The following is a 24331-nucleotide window of genomic DNA, read 5'->3' on the forward strand; positions in this document are numbered from 1 at the left end:
ACACCGTGTAAATGTTTAGATCTGTGATAGATCTTTGTTTGTTTATGTGGAAATCGGTTAGATCCAAGTTATTCTTGGTGGATTGAGGCCAAAACATGAAGTTTTTCAAGAACACCATGATGACATCATCCTAGAATGCTTGAATCTTGATGATTTCACGGTTAAAAGTTAAGATTTGAAAGATAGAAAGGTGTAGGAGTGTGCATAGATCAAGAAAGTACAAGATTTAGGATGAAATCTTACCGGAATTGAGAGAAATCGGTCATAAAACGGTGAGAGCACGAGCTGGTCGGTCAGAGTTTTCCAAAAGTGGTAAAGATGACAATGACAGGGGTATTTATAGGCTTCCAAAAGAGGAAAGGGCTGGTCGGTCGTAAAACGTTTCGCGTCGATAAATATTCGATTACTTCGATGATGAATTGATTAGCTTGATTATGGATTGATTGACTTTATCGCATTGTTACTTCCTACTATTCAAAGTCGTAAAACGTTTCGCGTCGATAAATATTCGATTACTTCGATTTCTTTGATTATTAACACTTACTCCACATAATACAACTAATAAAACATAAAATAGACTAATTACAATCAAAGAAGTCAATCTTGACTTTGACTTTGACTTTGACATTCTGAAAACACCGGGTGTTACAGCCTCCCCTTGTTTAGGGAATTTCGTCCCGAAATTAGGCTGAAAGTTGTACACCACAGTGAATCACCTTGCCAATTTCTCTCTCTAGGCTTTCACTTGAACAACTGCGGGTACTTCGCCTTCATGTCGCTTTCGAGTTCCCAATTGAACTCTGCGCCTCGTTTGCCTTCCCATCGGACTTTCACGATAGGTATGCGCGAGTGTCTGAGTTGCATGGTTTGGCGATCCATGATTTCGACAGGCTTCTCCACGAAGTGTAGTGTTTCGTTAATTTGAAGGTCATCGAGAGGTACAATCAGATCATGGTCAGCTAGACACTTTCGGAGGTTCGACACATGGAAAGTCGGGTGGTCGTTACTAAGTTCCTCCGGTAGTTCGAGTCTGTAGGCGAATTTTCCGATTCTTTCCAGAATCTTAAAAGGTCCAACATATCGAGGCGCTAGTTTCCCTTTCTTGCCGAATCTGACCACACCCTTCCAAGGTGATACCTTTAGGAGTACGTAGTCGCCAACGTCAAATTTAAGGGGCTTGCGTCTTCTATCGGCGTAACTTTTCTGTCTACATCGAGCTTTCAATAAGCTGTCTTGGATCTGGAGGACTTTGTCAGTCGTTTCTTGTAGTAACTCGGGACCGGTTAGTTGCGAATGACCGATCTCCTGCCATACAATCGGCGATCGACATCTTCTTCCATATAAAGCCTCGAATGGTGCCATATGGATGCTGGCATGATAGCTGTTGTTATACGAGAATTCGACTAACGGGAGGTATTTGTTCCAACTACCACCGAAGTCTATGACACACGCACGGAGCATGTCTTCAAGAGTACGGATCGTTTTTTCAGTCTGTTCGTCGGTTTGAGGATGGAATGCGGTACTTAAGTTAAGCGACGTACCAAGAGCTGCTTGAAACGTTTCCCACAATCACGAGGTAAACCGAGCATCACGGTCATAGATGATGTCGCGAGGCGTACCATGATTACAAATGATCTCGTCGGTGTAGATTCGGGCTAATAGTTCCACCTTGTAGTCTTCTCGTATAGGCAAAAAGTGGGCTGATTTGGTCAGACGATCAACTATAACCCAAATGCTGTCGTGACCTGATGGCGTGGGTGGAAGTTTGGTTATGAAATCCATAGCTATACTCTCCTACTTCCATATAGGGATTGGCGGTTGTTCGAGTAAGCCAGAGGGTCTTTGATGTTCAGCCTTGACTCTTGCGCAAGTCAGGCAACTTCCGACATAGAGAGCGATATCCCTTTTCATGCCCGGTCACCAGTACTTGTAGCGAAGGTCCTGGTACATTTTATCGGCACCGGGATGAATAGAATATCGGGATTTGTGGGCTTCATCCATTAGAATCTTTCGCAAATCGGTCCGCTTAGGGATCCAAATTCGGTCTAGATAATAGAAAATCCCATTTGACTTGCTTACAAGTTGAGCTCCATCGTGATAGATTCTTTCCTTCTTCAAGGTGCGTTCATTAAAACAAGCATGTTGGGCTTCGCGGATAAGGGTTTCGAGGTCGTGCTGAGCTTGGGTATTGCGAATGCTAAGCAAATAACTCCGTCTACTGAGTGCGTCGGCAACAACATTTGCTTCGCCTGGGTGATAACGAATCTCACAGTCGTAATCATTAAGAAGTTCTACCCATCGGCGTTGACGCATATTGATTTCTTTCTAATCAAAGATGTGTTGTAAACTCCTGTGGTCGGTGTAGAGCGTACACTTGGTACCATACAGGTAGTGTCGCCATATCTTTAACGCAAAAACAACTGCGCCTAGCTCGAGATCATGGGTTGTATAATTCTTCTTGTGGTTTTTGAGCTGACGAGATGCGTAAGCTATAACCTTGTCTCGCTGCATAAGAACACAACCAAGACCAAGGTTGGAAGCACCACAATAGACAATGAAGTCGTTGTTTCCATCGGGCAATGTGAGAACGGGAGCATTGCAAAGCATATGCTTGATGGTTTGGAAGGCAGACTCTTGTTCGGTTCCCCAAACAAAAGGCTTGTCTTTATGGGTAAGGGCGGTAAGCGGCACGGCGATCTTAGAGAACCCTTCGATAAATCGTCGATAATAGCCCGCTAGTCCGAGAAAAGAACGAACTTCAGACGGGTTCTTAGGCGTAATCCAACTCTTGACTGCTTCAATCTTCGCGGGATCGACATGAATACCTTGACTATTAACGATGTGACCCAGAAACTGAACTTCCTCTAACCAGTATTCGCACTTGGAGAACTTGGCATAGAGTTGATTCCCCTGGAGTAGCTCGAGAACCAAACGTAGATGTTGCGCGTGTTCGGCTTTCGACTTGGAATAAATCAAGACATCGTCGATGAACACGATGACGAAACGGTCTAGAAATGGCTTACACACGCGATTCATCAGATCCATGAAAACCGCGGGTGCGTTAGTTAGACCAAAAGGCATAACAACGAACTCGTAGTGGCCGTATCGAGTGCGAAAAGCGGTTTTAGGTATATCTTATTCTTGAATGCGCAATTGATGATAGCCTGAACGTAGATCGATCTTCGAGAAACACGTAGCACCTTGTAACTGATCAAATAAGTCGTCGATTCGAGGCAGAGGGTAACGGTTCTTGATGGTTAACTTACTCAATTCCCGATAGTCAATGCACATCCTGAATGACCCATCCTTCTTTTTAACGAAAAGGACTGGTGCACCCCATGGAGAGGTGCTCGGGCGAATAAAGCCTTTTAAAGCAATTCCTGGAGTTGGCTCGAGAGCTCCCTCATTTCGGATGGCGCGAGTCGATAAGGGGCTTTGGCAACAGGGTTAGCTCCAGGAATGAGGTCGATACAAAAGTCGATATCACGACTTGGCGGGAGTCCAAGAAGATCATCAGGGAACACCTGAGGAAATTCACGGACCACTGGAACGTCTTTGACTTCGGCCTTCTTTTTCTTTTCCTTCTCCGCTACTACAATGTTGGCCAAGAAAGCTCTGTATTCCTTGCGGAGATACTTGCTATCTTGGACACATGACATGAGCTTAAGACCTTTCGAAGCTGTTTCACCGTACACACATAGCAGATCACCATTCGCGAGTGAGAATCTAATCATTTTATCAAAGCACACAACTTCAGCATGCGCGAAGAAAGTCCATGCCTACTATGACGTCGAAACTTCCGAGCTGCATCGGAATAAGGTCGATTGGGAAGATGTGATTGTTGAGCTCGAGAGTACAATCACGGAGAACAAAATTAACGGTGACAGTTCTTCCAGTAGCGACTTCGACTTCGAATGACGAGGGGAGATAAGAGCGCTTACGACTAAGGAGCTTCTCGAATTCAAACGACACGAAGCAGTTATCGGCTCTAGTATCAAACAAACACGATGCATAAATACCATTCACAAGGAACGTACCATTAACCACATTGTTGTCAGCCTGGGCTTGATGAGCATTGATGTTGAAGGTTCTGGCGCGTGCTGCTTGTTGTTGCTGCTGAGGCTGTTGTTGCTGCTGCTGGGGCTCTTGCTTCATAACCCTATTCGGGCACATGTTTGCAAAGTGGCTAGGGTCTCCACATGCAAAGCAGACTTGAGCATTGACCGCGGGCGCTTGAGCTGCGTGTTGCCTTGAGGGGCTGGGAGTAGAGCTTGTTGAGCAGTGGCAGGAGCTGCGGGGTTACGGGGATAATAGCGATAATTCGCAGTGAAATGACCGTAGAGGTTGCAATGAGCGCAGAAACGACAAGCGAGTCCCACCGGATGATGATATGAGCATGTTGGGCAGAGCGGGTGGGGACCTGTGTAAGCACGCTTTGCTCGTGGTGCTTGAGTAACCGGTGCTGGTCGATGGTGAGACTGCTGCTGAGCCGGTACGGCTTGCAGAGGAGCAGCAGTAGTTGTGACAACACAGTTCTTGTTGCTGGAGCTGCTGTTGTTGTGCTTCTTCCTGCGGCGTGATGACTTGGATGGTTGAGCAGTGGCGGTGTCGGCGGTGTGCAGTAGTAGCTTGATGCAAAGACTTGGAGGGCTTATCCCAAACACCAGATTTTACCCGCTTGTCAATTATCTCGGCGGCAAGCAAGTATGTTTCTTCAATCGATGACGTCTTGGCGGCGTGAACAAAGTCGGCAACACTGTCGGGTAGAGCTCGAATGTTCTTCTTGATGGCCAAGTCTGGCATCTTGACTTGATCGGGACAGATTATGCTGAGCTGTTTAAAGCGAGCAGTCAAGGCAGCGTTGTCTCCGTCCTTCTGCTTGATGTTCCAAAACTCGTCCTCCAGCTTTTGGCGTTCATGGGGAGGGCAGAATTCGTCCATCATGATGGCTTTCAGCTCTTCCCAGGTCAGCTCATAAGCTGCATCATTCCCGCGTTTGTTTCGTTCGGCCGTCCACCAGTCTAGAGCTCGGGACTGGAAGACGCCGGTCGCATTTAGGGTACGGAGATTTTCCAGACAGCCGCTTTGGAGCAGAGTGACTTCGACAGAGTCAAGCCATTGAAACATAACAGTGGGGCCATCTTCTCCGGTAAACTCTTTTGGTCCGCATGCCTTAAACTGTTTGAAGCTGAAAACAGTCTTGGTGGCATCTTTAGGAGCTTCGGTTCTCGACTCCTCGGATGATTTGCTGACGTTCTCATAGACGTCGCTCACAACTTTTGCTACTTGCTTGGCGATGATAGCAGCAAGACGCTGGTCTCTCTTTGCTTGGCGAGTAAGAGGGGTTCGGTGTCCAAATGACGACATGGTCTGCAACAGACATCGTCGTAGGTTTCAGACACAACAATTCGAATCTCACCTCACACGTCTACTACTTACTAAAGCTCAGGAACACGATAAGCACGAATCACATAAACACATAGGCACCAAAATCACATAGTCACAGAAGCACATAAGCACGTAAGGCACAGAATCACAGAAACACTTAAGCACATACGCATTTAATCACAGAGGCAGTCAGAATACAGAAACCTATCATTCAAAGCTCGTGTGTCGTTCGTATGTATCGGTCGTGTATAGCATATCGAGTAGTATAGTATAATCGTATAACATAGCATAATGTCGTCTAAAATTGCAGCGACTTGTTAGCGTCTTGAGATAGAATAGCAATGCGGGTCGTGTGTGTCGATCGAAGTGATAGCAAGATCGAATAATCCTCAAAAATTTAAACACGTAAACAGGTAAATACACATAAAGCACATAAAATCGATGAATTATCAGAGTTGGCAGTTGCGGGCTCAGAATCGAAACACATAAAATCGAGAGATAGATTGTCTGCGGCTATTAGACATTGACTACCAAAAGTGATTCGACTATTCACATTAGACTTGTCGTCACATTTCGACTTTCGGGATCGTGTTTCTGCCTCGATTCTTGGGCATTCAGCACGTATTCCCTAGGTGAAGGGGTATGGTCCCAAAAAGTCGCGCAAACCTCCGCCCAGGTTGCGCGCGGAACTATACTCCTTATTTCAGAAAACTTATTAACAGTTTATCCACGCGCGACTTACACGCGTTGTAGTTTGTCCCGCGCGAGGCAAGGCTCACAAGAGGCACAGATATCAGCACTTAGCATAAAACAATGGAACAAATGAGCATGCTAACCCCTCGCGGGTTAGTTTGTTGTCCAACAAGAGCCACTCAGTAGGGAAGCGCACGGCTACCTACAGTGGTACATAAGGTACAAGTGGCAGTAAAAGGAGCCAATGAACGTCTAGCAGGCTCTGGTCAATCGTGCGCCACGATCGCCTGACGAGAAGTACACAAGGACGCCTACGTGGCACCAATCAGAGGATGGGGACAACTGTCCCACGATCTCCATTTGTCTGCTGATGACAGAAGGACAACAAGGCCGACAACAATGACACGTGGCTCCAATCAAGGTGCGCCAGCACCGACGAGCGTCTAGAAGCCACTAAGCGGTCGACGCTAGTGAGACAAAGAGCATATCCGTTTTGTTGTCTGCTTCTGGCCCAAGGCCCATCAGCCCATAACCCCTTACACCTCTCCGGCTATAAATAGAGACCTCATCCCACAGGTTAAACATTCTATTCCCTCAGCTCTCACTCTTTACACTTAATTACTCTCAAAGCAGTCGCTTATTCTCACGCCGGAGCCTGGTTAAGAGGGAAACCCCCACATTCCCCTCTTAACGAGTAACGGTGTTCTGTTTTGCAGGAACGAAGTGCTGTTCGATCGGACTACGGTCTGATTTGAATTACTCTTCGGATCATGAGATACTATGCTTCAACACTTGATCGATTTTCAACTTGTTCGACTTATTGGAGTGCTACCTGATCGAACATGCCGTCCGATCAGGTGACATCCTGCTGAGGACTTGTTACTGAAGTACCTAACCGATCGGTTGAGCCAGCCGATCGAACAGTCCGATCGATCGACCTGAAGGGTAAGGATACTTCAATGTTTTCAAATACTACAACGAAAACTTCAAAAGGTCAAACCATCATACACAAACACATCCTACTCAGAGAAAGAAACAATCCACTGGCCTGGTCGATCGGCTGACATGTCCGATCATTGGGCTGTTCGTTCGGACAGCCTATCCGATCGGTCAGCATCCTGACCTGGTTGGCCTGTTCGTTTAACACTTGGCTATTCTGATTGTGTTTGTTGTTATGTCGAGGTATTTTGACAACGAGTTGAACCATACAACCTTCGTCCTTACTTACTTGTTTCTCCTGCTCGGACAGGAATCACCCAAGTCCGGCCGGTGAATGGTTCGGAACGGGGTTTAACGTGTAACCCGTAATCGGTGAACCTCGTGGATAGAACCTGAATCTTGAACCGCACAACAACTAGAATGATTAGTAAATCGGCTCAAGCCTCGTTTCTATCGGTTTGGAGGCATTGAGTGTAAAAGAGTTGAAAGAAAGTTGGAAAATCCATCTTTCAATCCTTTACACCGTGTAAATGTTTAGATCTGTGATAGATCTTTGTTTGTTTATGTGGAAATCGGTTAGATCCAAGTTATTCTTGGTGGATTGAGGCCAAAACATGAAGTTTTTCAAGAACACCATGATGACATCATCCTAGAATGCTTGAATCTTGATGATTTCACGGTTAAAAGTTAAGATTTGAAAGATAGAAAGGTGTAGGGGTGTGCATAGATCAAGAAAGTACAAGATCTAGGATGAAATCTTACCGGAATTGAGAGAAATCTGAGAAAAAGGGTGAGAGCACGAGCTGGTCGGTCAGAGCTTTCCAAAAGTGGTAAAGATGACAATGACAGGGGTATTTATAGGCTTCCAAAAGAGGAAAGGGCTGGCCGGTCGGCCAGGCACCCCAATCGGACAGCCTGTCCGATCGGACAGCCAGTCCGATCGGCTGGGCTGTTCGATCGGCTGGGAGCCTGATCGTTCAGCTTGCCCGATTCGAGTGTTCGGTGCGACGATTTTTGATATTTCGATTTCGATTGAAGACGATACGAACACGATAGAGTTTCCTATTCAATTTACTTTTAGTCCCAACCACTATATCTACATACAGGCATCTATATTTCGCACTGTCTTTTCGCCACCAATTATCATAATTCGATTTCGATTGAGTTCGATTGAGTTTCGAGTTCCGATTTGATTAATCACCACGCATACCATAAAGTAAACACACACAGGTAACACATAAGGCACACACACACACGTATGATAACACCAAAGTTGCATAATTCGAGTTTCGAGTTCGATGATGAATTGATTAGCTTGATTATGGATTGATTGACTTTATCGCATTGTTACTTCCTACTATTCAAAGTCGCAAAACGTTTCGCGTCGATAAATATTCGATTACTTCGATTTCTTTGATTATTAACACTTACTCCATATAATACAACTAATAAAACATAAAATAGACTAATTACAGTCAAAGAAGTCAATCTTGACTTTGACTTTGACTTTGACATTATGAAAACACGGGGTGTTACATCAAGACCATCCGAAATCATCCTTGTGATGATTTTGTGCATTGGTGAATTCACAAGGTTAAGGGATTTTAATCCTACCTTTACATGACGATACATGATTAACCTAACATTGGACTACTAACTATATATATATTATACAAACCGAACCTTAATATCAACCAAATCATGGTTGAATGTTACCGGTTGATGAAGACTTACTTGGGCGGAATTTCGAGGAAGTAAAGATAGGAATGATAGTGGATAAGGGCGTAGCATTAGAGGAGTTGATAACTCTAGAAATCAATGGTAAAATGTTTGAAGTTTGGGTAGTTGAGGAACACAATTGCCAGTCGTCGGTGAGCAGTGGTGGGAACCAAATGTTGGGTGATGAGTTTGATGAAGCCTCATACCAGGACGATTCAGAACCTTTACAAGCTACGAATCTTTTTAGGGGTTGTGAGGCTTTGCCAACACCGAAGATGTTGTGACAGTGGAGAATGTTTTTGGGGATTCGCGAATTGACTGTGGACCTAAGGATAGGATTGATTTTGAGGCTAAGGGTGTTAATTTAAAAGAAGGCGTTTTGGAAGCCCATGGGAAAGTGGTCTCACAAGGCGTTTTTGAACGGCGTATGACTAGGATATTGCTAATCGTATTAGTAGTTAGTATATTAGTATTACAAAGTTAGTATTAAAATCATACTTGTCTAAATTTGAATCCAATATCTCCAAGAGAAACAAAGCTTTTCTAGGCTTGCTACTATGTTTCCATATTCGCGTTTCTTATATTCTTTTCACTTTTATTAAAACTAGAATTTTGACCATGCCGCGCGTTGCGGCGGCAAAATCACGCTTTTGACTCGGTTCGTGTCATTAACGTCGTTAGACAGTAATGTAAAGTAGTGATATATCGGTCCAATATCGCCGATAATATCATTGCCAATATTTTGCACCGATGTCTAACCAGGGGACCGATGACCTATATATCTGCGGCATTAACTACATAGAATTTTTTTCTTAAGGTATGCAAATGGATCATATAGGAAAAAGAGAAAACTAACCATGCGATGAAGAAAATCTTGCTCTTTTGACAGTTCTCAGAGGTTACAAAGTCAAAGATTGCGTATCTGCAATCATTTTCGGGCAAAGCCGATGTAAAATCATCGTAACTTTCAGCAGGATTGCCAGTCTTCTCCACAACAACTTGAGTTTTCTTTTTGTCAATTTCGAAAATCACGTAACGGTGTGCCTTCTTTCTTTGTAGTTCCAAGAAGGTGCCTTTACAGTGATCAGCAACACCCATTCCAGAAGAAGCATTCTTCTACGTATCAATAGTCTATGTGTAAGAATACATAGGAAAAATAATTCTCAAGTCATTCCCCAAAATCGCCATATAAACAAACAATAAGAATTCGTTTCATTGCAGCTACTACTGACGTGATTCTACAAAACTTATTGTTTAACCACTATAAGAACCGGTTGCACATCATCAAATCACTGGAAATTATATCTGACTTTGTAACGCGATAATCAAATACTCACGTACAATATGCAAAAGTATCAAACCTTAAACACATGTTCTTTAAGTGTAAAGTAGTCATTTGAAAAAAAAAAATTAAACTCGAGGCAGCGATTGATCAGCCGATCCGGAGCTCAAGTCTACTACAACTAACAAATTTTGCTCCAATTCAACATTAAAGTTGTAATTTGTAAAATTCAAGTTTTTCTCACATACAGTTTTCAAAACTTTTTTTAACAGCAAAAAATCAAAATTTATCAACTAAAAATTCCCATGTATGATTGGCCAAAGATAACATAACATCAAGAATTAATAGTAAATAGTAATACCCTGCAAAATCAACTATGAAACCCTACTGAAAACCATTAACAAATATATATATTTTCCGTCAAAAAAAAGGTCAAGAATAAAACGTATATAATCGCTAAAGGTTCGAGCTCGGTTCGCGTAGTGTAAGAATCTACAATCTATAAGAATAATTTCAGAATTTCGCATCAATTAAATCTTTACCGGGTCTTTCGTCGACTAAGTTTGACCCAAAAGTTGACTGGGGTTGACCAGTTGGCTTTCGTTGACTGACTTTGACCGTGTCGCGAACCCGAATCACCCGAAACTGATCCAAACCGTAATCTGAACCAAACCACCAGTTGATTGTTGTTGACCGAACCGAAACCCGAAGCTTTGAACCAAAACTAAAATCATAAAAACCGAGTCACCGGAGTTAGACTTGTGCCCACGAAACAAAGAAAAATCAAACCTGCATTGAGCTTGTTTCCGTGAGGGCCGGACTGGAGTTCAGTAATCGAGCCAAGACCTGAAAACCACCACTGTCTTCCTCATCATCAACATCATCACGTCAATAGCAGACACATCTTCGTCATCGTCAACATTAGCGGCACTCGCCGGAAGTCGACACCATCATCATTATTATCAACATCAGTTACCATAATCATCAATAATCACCGGAAAAAAAAAAGAATTTCGAGTGTGGAACTTGTTTACCGTTCAGAAATCAAAGAGAAAAGAAAGAACAGATGTTCTTACCGACGGAGTCACGGCTGCCGGAACTCTGAGGCACCACCGTCGCCGTTGAGAACCCCTGTCACCGGCCCCGTCACCGTCGCTCACGGCCACCGGAGCACCGTCTTGTGTTGTAGTTGATGAATCGGGGGCAGTGCGTAGAATCAACGCTTGTTTGATTTGAGTGGATGAAGATGAACTTGTTGCTACTTGCGTTGTGGGTTCGATTAATCAAAGATCGGGATGAAAAGGACGGGAAGAAAAGGACTGGAAGACACATGTTAGGTGGGAAGAAGATAGCTCAGGAAGAAAATGGTCGGTAGCAATGGTATTTAAGAGATGAGAGAAAGATCAGGTGTTTGTCTTATTATCACCGACCTTTCTCTTTAATATGTATATAATAAACTATATGACGTAAGAAAGTATAATAATAGAAGGTGGAAACTAAAAAAAATGAAGTCATCCAATAAACACCTTTCTAAAAAATTGTGTAGCCTAGGGACCAATCTAGACCTACACGTACACATTCCCACTCCCACGTGTCACTCTCTCTTTCTCTCTCTCTCTAAACCTCCAATGGATTCCAATTCCATGGCGAAACGCCCCAAACCTCCGTCAGATCACTTCAACATGGACGCTCTGTTAACCTCCTTCTTATCTCTATCCGATTCGCCGTCGATCCACACCTCTTTCGACCGCCTTATTCAATCAACCGCCTCCGATTCCGATCAAAACCGGTTGATTCAACGCGCTCTGCGTCTCGGTTCGCTTTTACTTGATGCTGCTAATCGATCTGCTCGCAGATGCTCTTCCGATCATAACGCCGTCGTTTGGCCGCTCTCGCCGGACCTCACTATCAAGGTATTTGGTGCGGAGTTTTGGATTTTAGCTCGGTTTGATTATGATTTGATTTAGTTTAGATGTGTTAGGTTACTTATCTGATTGATTTGTGTATGTGTTTGTTGTTGAATTGAATCGGTTGTTTTTGATTTAGAATTTCGGCTTTTAGTTCGATCTGTTTATGCTAATATTAATGTATTTGTTGTTAACTTGAATCGGTTGTTTTCGATTTAGAATTTAAGCTTTTAGTTCGATCTGTTTATGCTAATATTTAGTTTAGATGCCTTAGTTTACTCATCTGATTGATTTGTTTATGTGTTTGTTTTTAATTAGTTGAATCGGTTGTTTTAGATTTAGAATTTTAGATTTTAGTTCGATCTGTTTATGCTAATATTTAGTTTAGATGCCTTAGTTTACTTATCTAATTGATGTTTATGATGTATTTGTTGTTATTAACTTGAATCGGTTGTTTTCGATTTAGAATTTAAGCTTTTAGTTTGATCTGTTTATGCTAATAATTAGTTTAGATGCCTTAGTTTACTTATCTGATTGATTTGTTTATGTGTTTGTTTTTTATTACTTGAATCGGTTGTTTTAGATTTAGAATTTTAGATTTTAGTTCGATATGTTTATGCTAAAATTTAGTTTAGATGCCTTAGTTTACTTATCTGATTGATTTGTATATGTATCTGTTTTTAAGTTGAATCGGCTGTTTTCGAATTAGAATTTCAGCTTATAGTTTGATCTGTTTATGCTAATAATTAGTTTAGATGCCGTAGTTTACTTATCTGATTGATTCGTGTATGTATTTGTTGTTAATTTGAATCCGCTGTTTTTGATTTCGAGTTTCAGCTTTTAGTTCGATCTGCGTATGCTAATAATTTGTTCGTCCTGTAATATGTTCCTAATTTCGAGAGAATTAGGATATTGAAGAAGATTATTCTGGATTTTAATTTTATTTTAGGTGCTTATGTGCAGTTTTATGTGACTGATATCTTATCTGTTTAGTTTATTGTTGGGTTTTGAACTTAAGTTATTTGGATTGTATAAACTGTGGAGTTTATTTTTGGATTCGGTTATGCAAAATTGCAAACTGTATTTATTTATTTATTTTTGTTCATATTTTCTACAGTTAGGATAGGGAAGGAGGATGCTATTGTTTGATTTAGTTCAGATGTTTTTGTACAGTATGGCTTTTCTTCCTTATCTGGTTGAGGTTTTCTTTTTTTTCTTTTTTTTTTTTTGGTGTTGGATAACGCGTTTAGCTTTTAATTTTAGAGTTTTTCAGCTTCTTGTTTGATCTGTTTATGTGTTTATGGTATTGTATGTTCATATTTTCGAGACACAGGATAGTGAAGAAGAAGGATGTCGTGAATTTAATTTTAGTTTCAGTTTCTCGTTTGTTTTATGAATGTTTCCTTATCTGATTCATTTATTTGTTTTATTTAACTGAACTTATTTGGATCACATAATCTATGGAGTTTTTTTTTCTGGATTTGTTTATGCAAACTGTTTTACTTTTATATAGCGCCAACGTAGGATGATGAATTTTGTTTTGCTCATATCATCATATGCATACTTCCTTACCTGATTCATTTATCGATGTCTTGAACTTAACTTGTTAATTTTGTTTATTCTGTCTATGTACTATTGTTATTGTTTAACTGCTTACATTTGTTTTTTATATTGATTTGTAGATTTTTTCAATGCTTGATACACAAAGTGTATGTTATGTTGCGGCTACATGCTCGTTTTTTCAGAAGTGTGCAATGGATCCTTCGTGTTTTGCTAACATTGACTTGGCTACATTAGTCCCTAAAGTCAACAATGCTGTGGTGTCGACGATGATCCATCGAGCTGGAGATGCGCTTAAGTAAGACATTTTCTTATCCTTTATATGTATAGGTCGAAACTGTCCCCTTTTTTTTAATTTCTACTTACAGTTCTTGTTACACTCAGGTCTATAAGGCTTGGTGTATTACCAATCGTTCCTGCTCCACCTTTCTTTTCATCTCAACCGTTGGTTTATAGCATTAGAAACGCAAATGACGCATCAGGATTTTCATGGAATGACAAAAAGTCAAGGCAGGGAAAGGAATCTTCCATTCTAACAAGGTCCTGTCTGAATTCTTTGAGTGGCAATGGTGGTGCACCTGGGTATGGGTATGATTTCTTTACTATAAAATCATACAAGTCTATTCTTTCAAGTGTCGGTTTCGGTTATGTACTGAGGTTATTTTGTGATTTCGCTTGTGATCGGAAGGGTTCATTTGAGAAGATTACACCTATACAACATTGAAAGAATGGACAATGCATCCCTCTTGACATCATTATCAGCTTGTCCATCTCTCGTTGATCTAGAAATTGTGGGCCTGTAAGTTCTTTATATGTTTTGTTGAAAATTGAAATCATATCTTCTGAATTAGGGTGTTACAGAATTTAATCTTTATGGCACACAGAGCTGTGTAAACTGTATTCAATTGCTATTAGGGGTGTGCACGGTTCGGTTCGGTTTTATGGTAAAACCGGAACCGAAACCGAAATGTTCGGTTTATGAAGGCCGTTTGGTTTCGTTTTTTTTTTTTTGGTTTAGCAACGGTTCGGTTTTTGGGTTTTTTGGAACAAAATTACGTAAGATTTGAAATAAAAAGTATAATCCAAGATTCAAGAATCTTTCTTAGATGTTTACATTTAAGTTATTATATTTAATCTTTTTAATTAATATTGTTTACATAAACCTAACTTTCTAATCTATTTTTATTTCTCCAAAGTTTTTATTAAGAGATTTTCTTTTATAATACTTTGAAAATCATTTAATTCTTATATTAAATTTTATTATTTCTTGTACTCAATGGATAAATCGTTTCAAATATAAATAAACATGTTAATGTTTCTATTATAGATACTTAACATTCAAGAATAAAATTAATAATTCTTAAATCAATATATAACAAACATTTAAAAAAGGCAAATTGGAAAATAATAATCCCAGCTTTCTGAAATTGGCCGATAATAATCCCAAGTCAGTTATTAGCCAATAATAATCCGACCTCGTCCAATTTTTTTGTAAAATAGTCCGCCGTTAAAATAACTTAACGGAGTTAAGTGTTTTTCCGAATTACAAACCGATGTTTAGGGCTTTTGATCAGAACGAGGATACGAGTCGATTGATGTAAAACTTACCTCGAAATATTGCCCCCAACCCACGAAAACGGTGCTTCAATTCGGGTGTTTAACTTCCAATTAACAAATTTCAAGCCATTTCGAATACAATTTTGAGGTAAGTTTTACATAAATCGACTCGTATCCTCGTTCTGATCAAAAGCCCTAAAACATCGGTTTGTAATTCGGAAAAACACTTAACTCCGTTAAGCTTATGTTAACGGCAGACTATTTTACAAAAAAACTGGACGAGGTCGGATTATTATTGGCTAATAACTGACTTGGGATCATTATTGGCCAATTTCAGAAAGATAGGATTATTATTTTCCAATTTGCCTTTAAAAAATGATTTTTTTAGGTTTTCCGGTTCAGTTTTTTTCGGTTTTCATAAAATGCAAAACCGTAACCGAATTGTAAATTTCGGTTCGGTTTTTTCAGTTCAGTTTTCTTTTTTCGTTTTTTGTGCGGTTTGGTGTTTTTCGGTCCGGTTAAATCGGTTGTTTTTTGGTTTTCTGCTCACCTCTAATTGCTATGATAAAAAGGCTCCTCTGTATCTAAAAGTATTTGAATTCTAAACTTCTAATCTCGTCATCTATAATTGTAGGAAAGGCTTTCTTAATCGTTTATTCAATAATAACCAAATATTACTACTAGCATAGGTGACAGTTTTGGGTCATTCACTTATTAATGGGATGATTTGGGTTGTGTTTCATCTAAATACGTGGAAAATCGCCCAAAATCCATTTTTTTATCCTACACTTCTTTAAACATTTTATTTGGATATTTGATTATCATTGTAGTGATATTGTTATCATAACCATAATTAACGCATATATTGTAAATTTGTAATGATAGGCATGTTGAATTGAGGCATACATTGGAGTCAATAAGTAGAAACTGTCCGTTGATAGAACGTTTGGTTTTCGAATCATCAAAAACAGGTGTGCCACTTCAGTAATTTGGTTTTCGATTCACGGTTGACCATTGACCGTTGATTAATTTTATTAAAATTTCTGTTTCTATATTGTAGGTAGAGATGATGGTTTGAAATTCCCGACCTGTAATGAATTTGTCCACAACTGTCCTAACATAACCACCTTAGCACTAAAAGGATTTAAGCTACATGACTACAAGGCTCGTATGCTGGTAAAGGTACACACATCTGATACTTTATAATTTATATAATCAACTTTATATCCATTTTATAACTTTAGTAGACCTAAGTAAACCCATTTAACAAATAAAAGAGATCAAAATGAACCTATTTCTACAAGAATGTGTCATGATTGTTAGGTGTGCTTCATTAATAGCAACATTGAGTTTTATAGTTTCTTTTCAGGGTTTACGAAGATTGAAACATCTTGATCTTTCAACGTCTTACTCATTCACCGGTGCATTTTTAAAGTAAGTGTGTCAAAATTATGTCGGTTTTCAATAAACGTTTTTTTTTTTCGTTAGTGGTGATTCTAACTTGAAGTTTAAAATCATAGGAATGTTAGTGGCAATGGCGGTGGCGGTGGTGATAACTTAGAGGTGATGATCTTACGGGACTGTATGCATCTAAAGGAAGTAAGTAACATTAGTTTTTTTTTTACTATTTTCACTATCACGGGTAAAATGGTCAAACCACTATTTTAACCTGTTTATTCCCTTTTGTAATAATTACCTGCAGATTGAAGTCGAGCGGTTTATGGCAGCTGTTCTTGCAGGGGAATTCAAGCTCCTTAGACATCTTGTACGCTTATTGTGCATATCTTAATAAATAGTTAAAACGTTATTTATGAATATAGAAACAGTATTTTTAATAAAATAATTTAATCCAAGAATTGTTTTATTCAAAACAGACTTTGGGAACGTTTTGACATGTTCAACACGACCATTTTTTTTAGTTAATTGTCATTTTCGTCCCCGAGGTTTGGCCAGTTTTGTGACTTTCGTCCAAAGGGTGGCTTTTCTGCATCTGGATCCAAAAGGTTTGAAATCTTGTCATTTTTCTCTGTTAAGTCGGTGGTATTTCCATCTATTTTGTTGACTTAAAAGAGCAATTCGGTCTTTTTCAAGGATATTTGGTCTTTTTGCATAAAGTGAGAAAGACCAAATTGCCCTTAAAGTTAGCAAAAAAGATGGAATACCCCTGCTTAACGGAGAAAATGGCAAGATTTCAAACCTTTTGGATCCAGATGCGGAAAAACAACCCTTTGGACAAAAGTCACAAAACTGGCCAAACCTCGGGGACGAAAATGACATTTTACTTCATTTTTTAACTATAATATTATTTGACCCATTCGGGTCGAAACTGATGAAAATATAAAGAAATAAACCAAAGTTTGAAAGTTTTTCCTCTGTGAACAGGATATATCTAACAGGGAAGGTCTAGCGTGTGAGGGTGACTGGAGCAATAGATGTTACAATGCTAGGTATTTTTATTATTTTGCTATTATTTTTATTAAATATATAACATTTTAAATAAATTTGGTGTATTATGCAGCTTTATTCCTATACAGCAATTATTGGAACAGAGGCCTGATTTTTGTTTGGTTGCTGAATTCCCGAAAGGAAGGTAGGTACATTAGAGTCTGTTAGTTAGGCTCGAAACCATACATAAGTTAACCGAGTAAAGTACATGTATGGTCCTTGTGGTTTACCAAAATTTTGGATTTAGCTCCTTGCTTTCTGAAAGTACACAAATGGTCCCTATAGTTTGCATTTTGTTACGCATTTAGTCCCCAGCTTTTTTCCAAAAGTACATGGATGGCCCCTGTGGTTTGCACTTTGTAATGCATTTAAGCCCCTAACTTGGACATGCTAAAACCTTTAGATTTGTTGGCTGGGGACTAAATGTTTTACAAAGTGCAAACTATAGGGACCATTTGTGTACTTTTGGAAAGCTAGGGACCAAATCCAAAATTTTGGTAAACCACAGTGGCCATCCGTGTATTTTACTCTTAAGTTAACCCTTGATGACATTTATTTTTATAACATGTTGCAGTTACAATGACAATGATCAAATGATAGGCAGTGACGTAAGTTTAGCATCGCAGTCGAGCAGTAGCCATACATCTGACGGATCAAGCACGTCAGACGGGAGTTATAATAGTGATCATGGTAGTGGTAACGAGTACGGTAGAGAAAGTGTTTTCACAATCTACGAAGAAAACTCAGACTACCTCATGAGTTGATGACAAATAAGCATTAATATGTATGATTGTAGAATAGTAGAATATGATGGTTAATAATCGAGATCGGAAAAATAGGAAGGACTCGTCTTAAGCATCCTTCAAGTTTCGTGATGTTTAAGTGATTAGCGATGTTGGGCTTACGGAGGGCAGAAGCATCTGAACCCGAGGGGCAACCCAAAACATTCAAGAAAGGTAATGTGACGGTTATCCGGGTTGAGATTAGTTATACAGCTTTTTCATAACGGGTATTGTATTAGGTGATACTCGATCCACGACTCGCATCAAAATCGAATATATTAATATACTGTATAATCTTAAAAGTACAGTAAATGGTATTTTGAGGTTTGTTAGATACGTACGTAATCAAAGGCCCACGAGAGACACGGTAGGGTAGTCGGATGAGATGATGCTAAGGCGTTGAAGACAAGTTAAGGCGACTTGGTCCACATGCGGCTAATGCTTCCCTCCATGTCTTGGGTATACCCAATGGTTACATTAGAAGTTTTTCTGTCCAATGTTATATTAGGTTTTTGATTAGTACGACCTTACTTGAACCTGACCTGTTCTATAGGCTTGTATCTTTATATTCTTGATTCTTAAAAACGTTTTTGATTAGTGTTGGGGAAGTATCATTAACTCGTATTATTGTGTTTTTCTTTTCACAGACGTCCGTTTTTTCACCCTTCACCTCTTGAGTGCGCATTTGATTAACTAGGCTGATAAAAATTTCAAACCATAGTATTGGAGGTGTAGTTGAGTATTTGATACTTTGAGTCGCGTGAAGCTATACGATTATCTCACATGATGGAAAAAAGGCGTTTTACCTATTATGTATGATTACAAAAATCAAATAATTTATTGCGTCATAATAGGTTTTAGTTTTTATATTTCTTATTTCTTTGGATAATAAAATTAAATAAAAACTAAAATAGCAAGGAATGTACATGGAATTCCTAACAAGTCATTTTTAACAAACTAATAGCTATACTTAATGCGCACCGTATACGCGATAAGATAATTAGTATTCGGGTTCTTGAATCTAATTTTAAATACACAAAAGAAGAAGAGTATAACATAAAGTGACAATAGTTTATAAACTCATAGGGCCAAAGGGATGCTTTTTCTCAACCGGGTGCAAGAGGAAAGAACTTAAACCATTTCTTTGTACAAAAGCCATCACAAGTTTCAATCCTAAAGCAAAACATCATTCATAGAACAATATAATATATGTCCTTAATCACCCTTATATATCTTTACCTCCTATAACAACAAGATGATCAAAAATAACAAAATCTTTAAACCAAGCCATGGCTTCTGGTGGTGCCAAACCCGCGATATTCTTCCTCTTGTTCGTGAACCTCATTCTTTATCTAATCATCACGATAATTGCTTCGTGGGCTGTCAATCACGGTATCGAAGAATCCCTAGAACAAGGTACACAATATTTGCACATTATGGCATTCCATGTTTTGACATGTTGTTACAAAATACTTTCTCATTTGAGACAAATTTATTATATTTTGTCTTGTCTGGTACTTAGAAACTGAGTTAACACATTAAAATGTTGAGTTGACATGATGATGTGTCATTTTCTTGATTATTTGATGCTTTGTTATTTATAAATGTTTGTTTCTAATCCACAATATTGAGTAAGGAGGTCAAAACATTGAGTAGCATGCCAAAATGCTAAGTTAATGAACCTAAAAAGACATGATATTTCAACCATTTTCTTAAAGCTTTTTTTTTTTGTTCAAGTATTTTTAGTTTTTGAATCAAGATTCAAAACTCATGTGTTGCATGTGGATAGTATTATCATCATCATACTCAGTAAATCCCACCAACATCAAAACTAAGGTAGGGTCTGAGGAGGGTAAGATGTAGACAGTCTTACCTTTACCCCGTAAGAATAGAGAGACTGCTTCCGGTGAGACCCCCGACTCGTGCATGTTGATAGCATGAGATGCCTAATTTTACAATCTTTTGTTGCAGCATCTGTTCTAAGTACCCCGGCAAAACTATTTCCGATATACTTCCCATTCGGCAACATGGCGACCGGCTATGTAGTTATCCTCTCTCTCTTGGCCGGAGTTGTCGGTTTTACAACTTCCGCCACCGGAATGAGTAATGCCGCTCAATGGAATGCTTCCGATCTATACGCAGCTTCGGCTTCTTCTCTAATCACTTGGTCACTCACAATGCTTGCCATGGGGTACAAACTTTATTATATCATTCTTAATATCATTTCATTTATCTAATTAATGATCATTAGTTGCAAACATAGTAATCATTAAACATATTGGCCTACACTAATTAGTTTAAATGTGCTAATTCTTAATATGTGTATCCAGATTTGCCTGCAAAGAGATACATATTGGTTGGAGTGGGACAACCTTGGTACTACTATTTGATATTTGAGACAACATTAAATAGATTTATTTATTTGTGTTACCTTACAAATTTATAACACGATAACAACGTTGTTTGCAGCGCGCTCTAGAGGCTCTCTTGATAATTGTAAGTGGGACGCAGTTACTTGGCATGATCGCGATTCACGCTGGGATTGAAGCGTTGTCGTATGGTGGGGGGCGAGTTTAAATACCTAATAGTACATTTCATGGTGAAATAACCTAAATGTGTTGTTATACTTGTTTATTTTCGAATTTGAAGATTGGTTTTCTTCCTCTTCTCTTTTGTATTTATTCTTCAATTATTTTGGTGTAAAGATTGATTTGTTGATTGTTTATTTTTGTTTTTGATGATATATTAAAACAATGTATACAACTTTTATTCATTTACAACTCCTATTAAAGTGATTAGTCATGCAATATTAAGTTGTTTTGTTAATATCGGTCGCTGGATTAATAAGGTAAAAACAAAATCTAGACGAATCAAACTAGCAAAAGGTAACAATGTATGAACACTAAAAATGTGTTCAATGTAAACTTTTGAACATGTATAAACCATTAGAAATGAAGGCTTGTTGGATTGGACTCTTTAGGCTATTTAGGACAATGTTCTTCACTTTCTCTTATTATATTACTATATAATATATAATGCACTCATTATGGTGTTAAGAGGCATGTAAAACTCAAAGATGTAGTTTTAAATTCATCAAAATGAGCAAGAAAACTCAATCCTTTCTAAACAAGCAACAAACTTGACACATTCAGAAGAAAAGAAGTTACGATCGTAGAAGAAACATTCAAATCTAAGTCAAAAATGTGTTAAGTTACCCGGGGCGGCTCAACCTTTTTAGAGGCCACTTGCGGCCTTTTCCGAATTCCATATAATTTCTTTGGTTGAGCCCCTCATTTGGTCTAGTCCAACTAACTGCAGCTAAATTAGTGTATTTTGTAGGCAAAAATCCCGATCGTATCCCCAGAAAATAATTCCTGGGTCCGCCGCTGTGAATACCAGTATACGAATTCTTGCTCCTATCAAGATTTCGATTATGAAACCTTAGTGTGGCTTCTATTTTAGACTTCTTGTAGGGGATTCTGTCTACTAAAACACAAATCAATGAGCTTATGTTTGAAGTTTTCAAACTTTAAAATATACTCATACTGCATAATGCAAATGTTTAAGAAATCCATAACAACAACATATAGATTTAAAAAAAATGGGGGAATAAGGCAAGAATATTATTTTACATTCTCTATTTTCTAGATAAATTGCTAAATTGAATCGAATATATTAACATACAAGAAGAACATGAATCAAACCTCAGATTCTTTTCACCAACCAATATTTTCTTCTGTCATTATTCTTCTTGATTTTTTTCTACAGTAATACAAAAACCATAAAAACACATGAAGTTACATAATCATGATATATTTGTTTCTTAATCAAGTTTTATAAAAAAAAAAACTGAGATTATATTTTCTTGCCATTTATTATAATCAGTTGCCTAAACACATGAACATTCGACCAAAAGATGAGAACGCGTGAGCATTGATACATATCAAATGCAACATTCAAAAAATGTATAAAGCGTTAGTAATGAATGCGTTTGGAATGCGATTTAGGCCATTTAAGACAACATCCGACAACCATTCCTTGCCTTGTCGGTTATTTTTTTATTTATTTTTTTAGCGACAAATTTGGATCACTAACAAATCACTGGAGTATTATCGTGCCTCCAGCGGAACCACCCGATCATATCCATTTCCACTAGGCATAATGCCTATACACCAACTCTGGAGAAAACCCAATAAATATGTTGAATAAGAACACTAATAGCAAAATATGTGAATGAAACAAGCACTACACGAGTTTTGTCCGTCCGCATGCGTATTAAAATCTATCTGCTAAACATACGTTTTGTTTACGATATAAGTATAAAAAGTGTTTCAAGTTGTGATCCATTTGAACAGCGTTACGCAAATCTAAATATCAAATAGTATCTTTCATGGTGAAATAACCTAAATATGTTGTTATGTTTGATTATTCTTCGGTTATTCTCGTGTAAAGATTGTGTTATTGATTGTTAATGTTTGATTTTGATTAAACTTCTATCTACAAACCCTAACAAAGCGTGTTCGTTCTTTCCATATTAAGTTATATCTTTAGTTCACTAATTTAATAAGGTATAAAAAAATCTAGATTATATGAGCCTAGTAAAAGGTGAGAACGTATGAACATAAAAAATGACCAACGTAAAATTTAACAAAAGATGTATAAAAAGTTATATATTCGTTTAGATAATGTTGATGGTTTTGTTTGTGATATGAGAATAAAAAGTGATGCATGAGAAAGTTATTGCATACGGCATGACTTTCGACGATAATGTTGATGGAATAAGGAGGGATATTAATGTCATACACCATTATTGTTTCATGTATTTCTAGCTAGGAATGTGTATGGGTCAGTTTTGGCTTAAAACCATAACCATAATCATAACTGAGATGTCAGTTAATAGATAACCTAACCATAACGAAACAATTAGGGTGGTTTTAGTTAAGCAGTTTTGGAGGTTACAACGAGTTGGTTAACCGTGAATTTTGACCTAGCTAAGAATAGCTCAAAACAAAGTGATTGAACATTATTTGGGCCTCAAGGTTTGTACTTGAAATTTTACCATGAAACAAATTGTTATTACACAATTGTATATATTAGTATATATTACATGGGGATGGTTCAAATGAAAACCACTTTTAACGCGAAAACTCGAAAACTAACTAAAAAAAGCCTAAAAAACACACAAAATTTTTTTTTTTTTTTTTCAATTTTTTTAATAAAAATCGCTAGTTTTTATATATAAAAAAAACTTTTTTTCAAAAAAAAAAAAAAAAAAAAAAATTTGTGTAGTGCACATGTGTAATAATACACATGTGTAGTACACAGACACATGTGCAGTATTACACATGTGCACTACACAAAAAATTTTTTTTTTTTTTTTTTTTGAAATTTTTTTTTTTTTTAATAAAAAAACCTGCGAAAATTTGATTGAAAAAAAAAATTTTAAAAAAAAAAATTTTTTTGCATGTTTTTTTGGCTTTTTTTAATTAGTTTTCGAGTTTTCGCGTTAACTAGTGGTTTTCATTTGAACCTTCCCCTATATTACATAGCATTAAATATATATATATATATATATATATAGGGTAGGGTTCCAGCGTGAACCTAATCCCCTGCGTGAACTGCGTGAACTAATCTGGACCATTGATTTCTTTTTTAGTTGTTAAGGGTATGATTGTAATTATATAAAGAATTAGATTTAAATCATTATTTTAATAATTGAATTAAGTTACATCTTTCCTATTTTAAATTCATTATCCACATTATCTTTTATTTCATTTTTATTTTTTAGATTTCACCACCAAAATTCAGATTATGATTTTTAAGATTCACGTATCCTTCATATTTCAACGGTATACACATGTGTACTTTGATATGAATTGAACAGTACACATGTGTACTCAACATGGAACATATGTGTAATTAGCTACATAATACATAGATATAAACAAAACTTGTAAACCTATTTTATATTAAGCAAATAACAATTTCCATAATGTTTGCCAAACCAAAAAAAAACATACAATTACAAGTTCCAGTTTCATGAAAACAATAAACGCAAC

General features: G+C 38.0%; 2 protein-coding genes across 2 annotated transcripts; both read left to right on the top strand.

Moving 5' to 3' along the window:
- The first annotated feature begins 11533 nt into the window (after positions 1 to 11533).
- Positions 11534 to 18577, top strand: LOC110943738 (F-box protein At4g02760). The gene is made up of 12 exons (XM_022185473.2): positions 11534 to 11934; positions 13611 to 13786; positions 13873 to 14076; positions 14177 to 14287; positions 15931 to 16016; positions 16106 to 16227; positions 16415 to 16479; positions 16566 to 16644; positions 16748 to 16810; positions 17428 to 17492; positions 17564 to 17635; positions 18065 to 18577. The coding sequence occupies exons 1-12, from the start codon at positions 11650 to 11652 to the stop codon at positions 18252 to 18254; spliced, it is 1518 nt and encodes a 505-aa protein (XP_022041165.1). The 5' UTR covers positions 11534 to 11649; the 3' UTR covers positions 18255 to 18577.
- A 943-nt stretch (positions 18578 to 19520) lies between these two features.
- LOC110935153 (membrane protein PM19L) lies at positions 19521 to 20997 on the top strand. The gene is made up of 4 exons (XM_022177693.2): positions 19521 to 19688; positions 20244 to 20463; positions 20603 to 20648; positions 20742 to 20997. The coding sequence occupies exons 1-4, from the start codon at positions 19562 to 19564 to the stop codon at positions 20847 to 20849; spliced, it is 501 nt and encodes a 166-aa protein (XP_022033385.1). The 5' UTR covers positions 19521 to 19561; the 3' UTR covers positions 20850 to 20997.
- The last annotated feature ends 3334 nt before the right edge of the window (positions 20998 to 24331 follow it).

Source organism: Helianthus annuus, chromosome 1 (genome assembly GCF_002127325.2).
Source record: "Helianthus annuus cultivar XRQ/B chromosome 1, HanXRQr2.0-SUNRISE, whole genome shotgun sequence".
In the NCBI taxonomy this organism is placed as follows: domain Eukaryota; kingdom Viridiplantae; phylum Streptophyta; class Magnoliopsida; order Asterales; family Asteraceae; genus Helianthus; species Helianthus annuus.

Bases quoted from the DNA above. Each gene is read 5' to 3' on its own strand.
- LOC110943738 (XM_022185473.2), top strand. From the start codon at position 11,650: ATGGATTCCAATTCCATGGCGAAACGCCCCAAACCTCCGTCAGATCAC. The intron at 13,787-13,872 runs GTAAGACATTTT...TGTTACACTCAG, and splicing joins CGAGCTGGAGATGCGCTTAA to GTCTATAAGGCTTGGTGTAT. The intron at 16,480-16,565 runs GTAAGTGTGTCA...TTAAAATCATAG, and splicing joins TTCACCGGTGCATTTTTAAA to GAATGTTAGTGGCAATGGCG.
- LOC110935153 (XM_022177693.2), top strand. From the start codon at position 19,562: ATGGCTTCTGGTGGTGCCAAACCCGCGATATTCTTCCTCTTGTTCGTG. The intron at 19,689-20,243 runs GTACACAATATT...CTTTTGTTGCAG, and splicing joins CGAAGAATCCCTAGAACAAG to CATCTGTTCTAAGTACCCCG. The intron at 20,464-20,602 runs GTACAAACTTTA...ATGTGTATCCAG, and splicing joins CTCACAATGCTTGCCATGGG to ATTTGCCTGCAAAGAGATAC.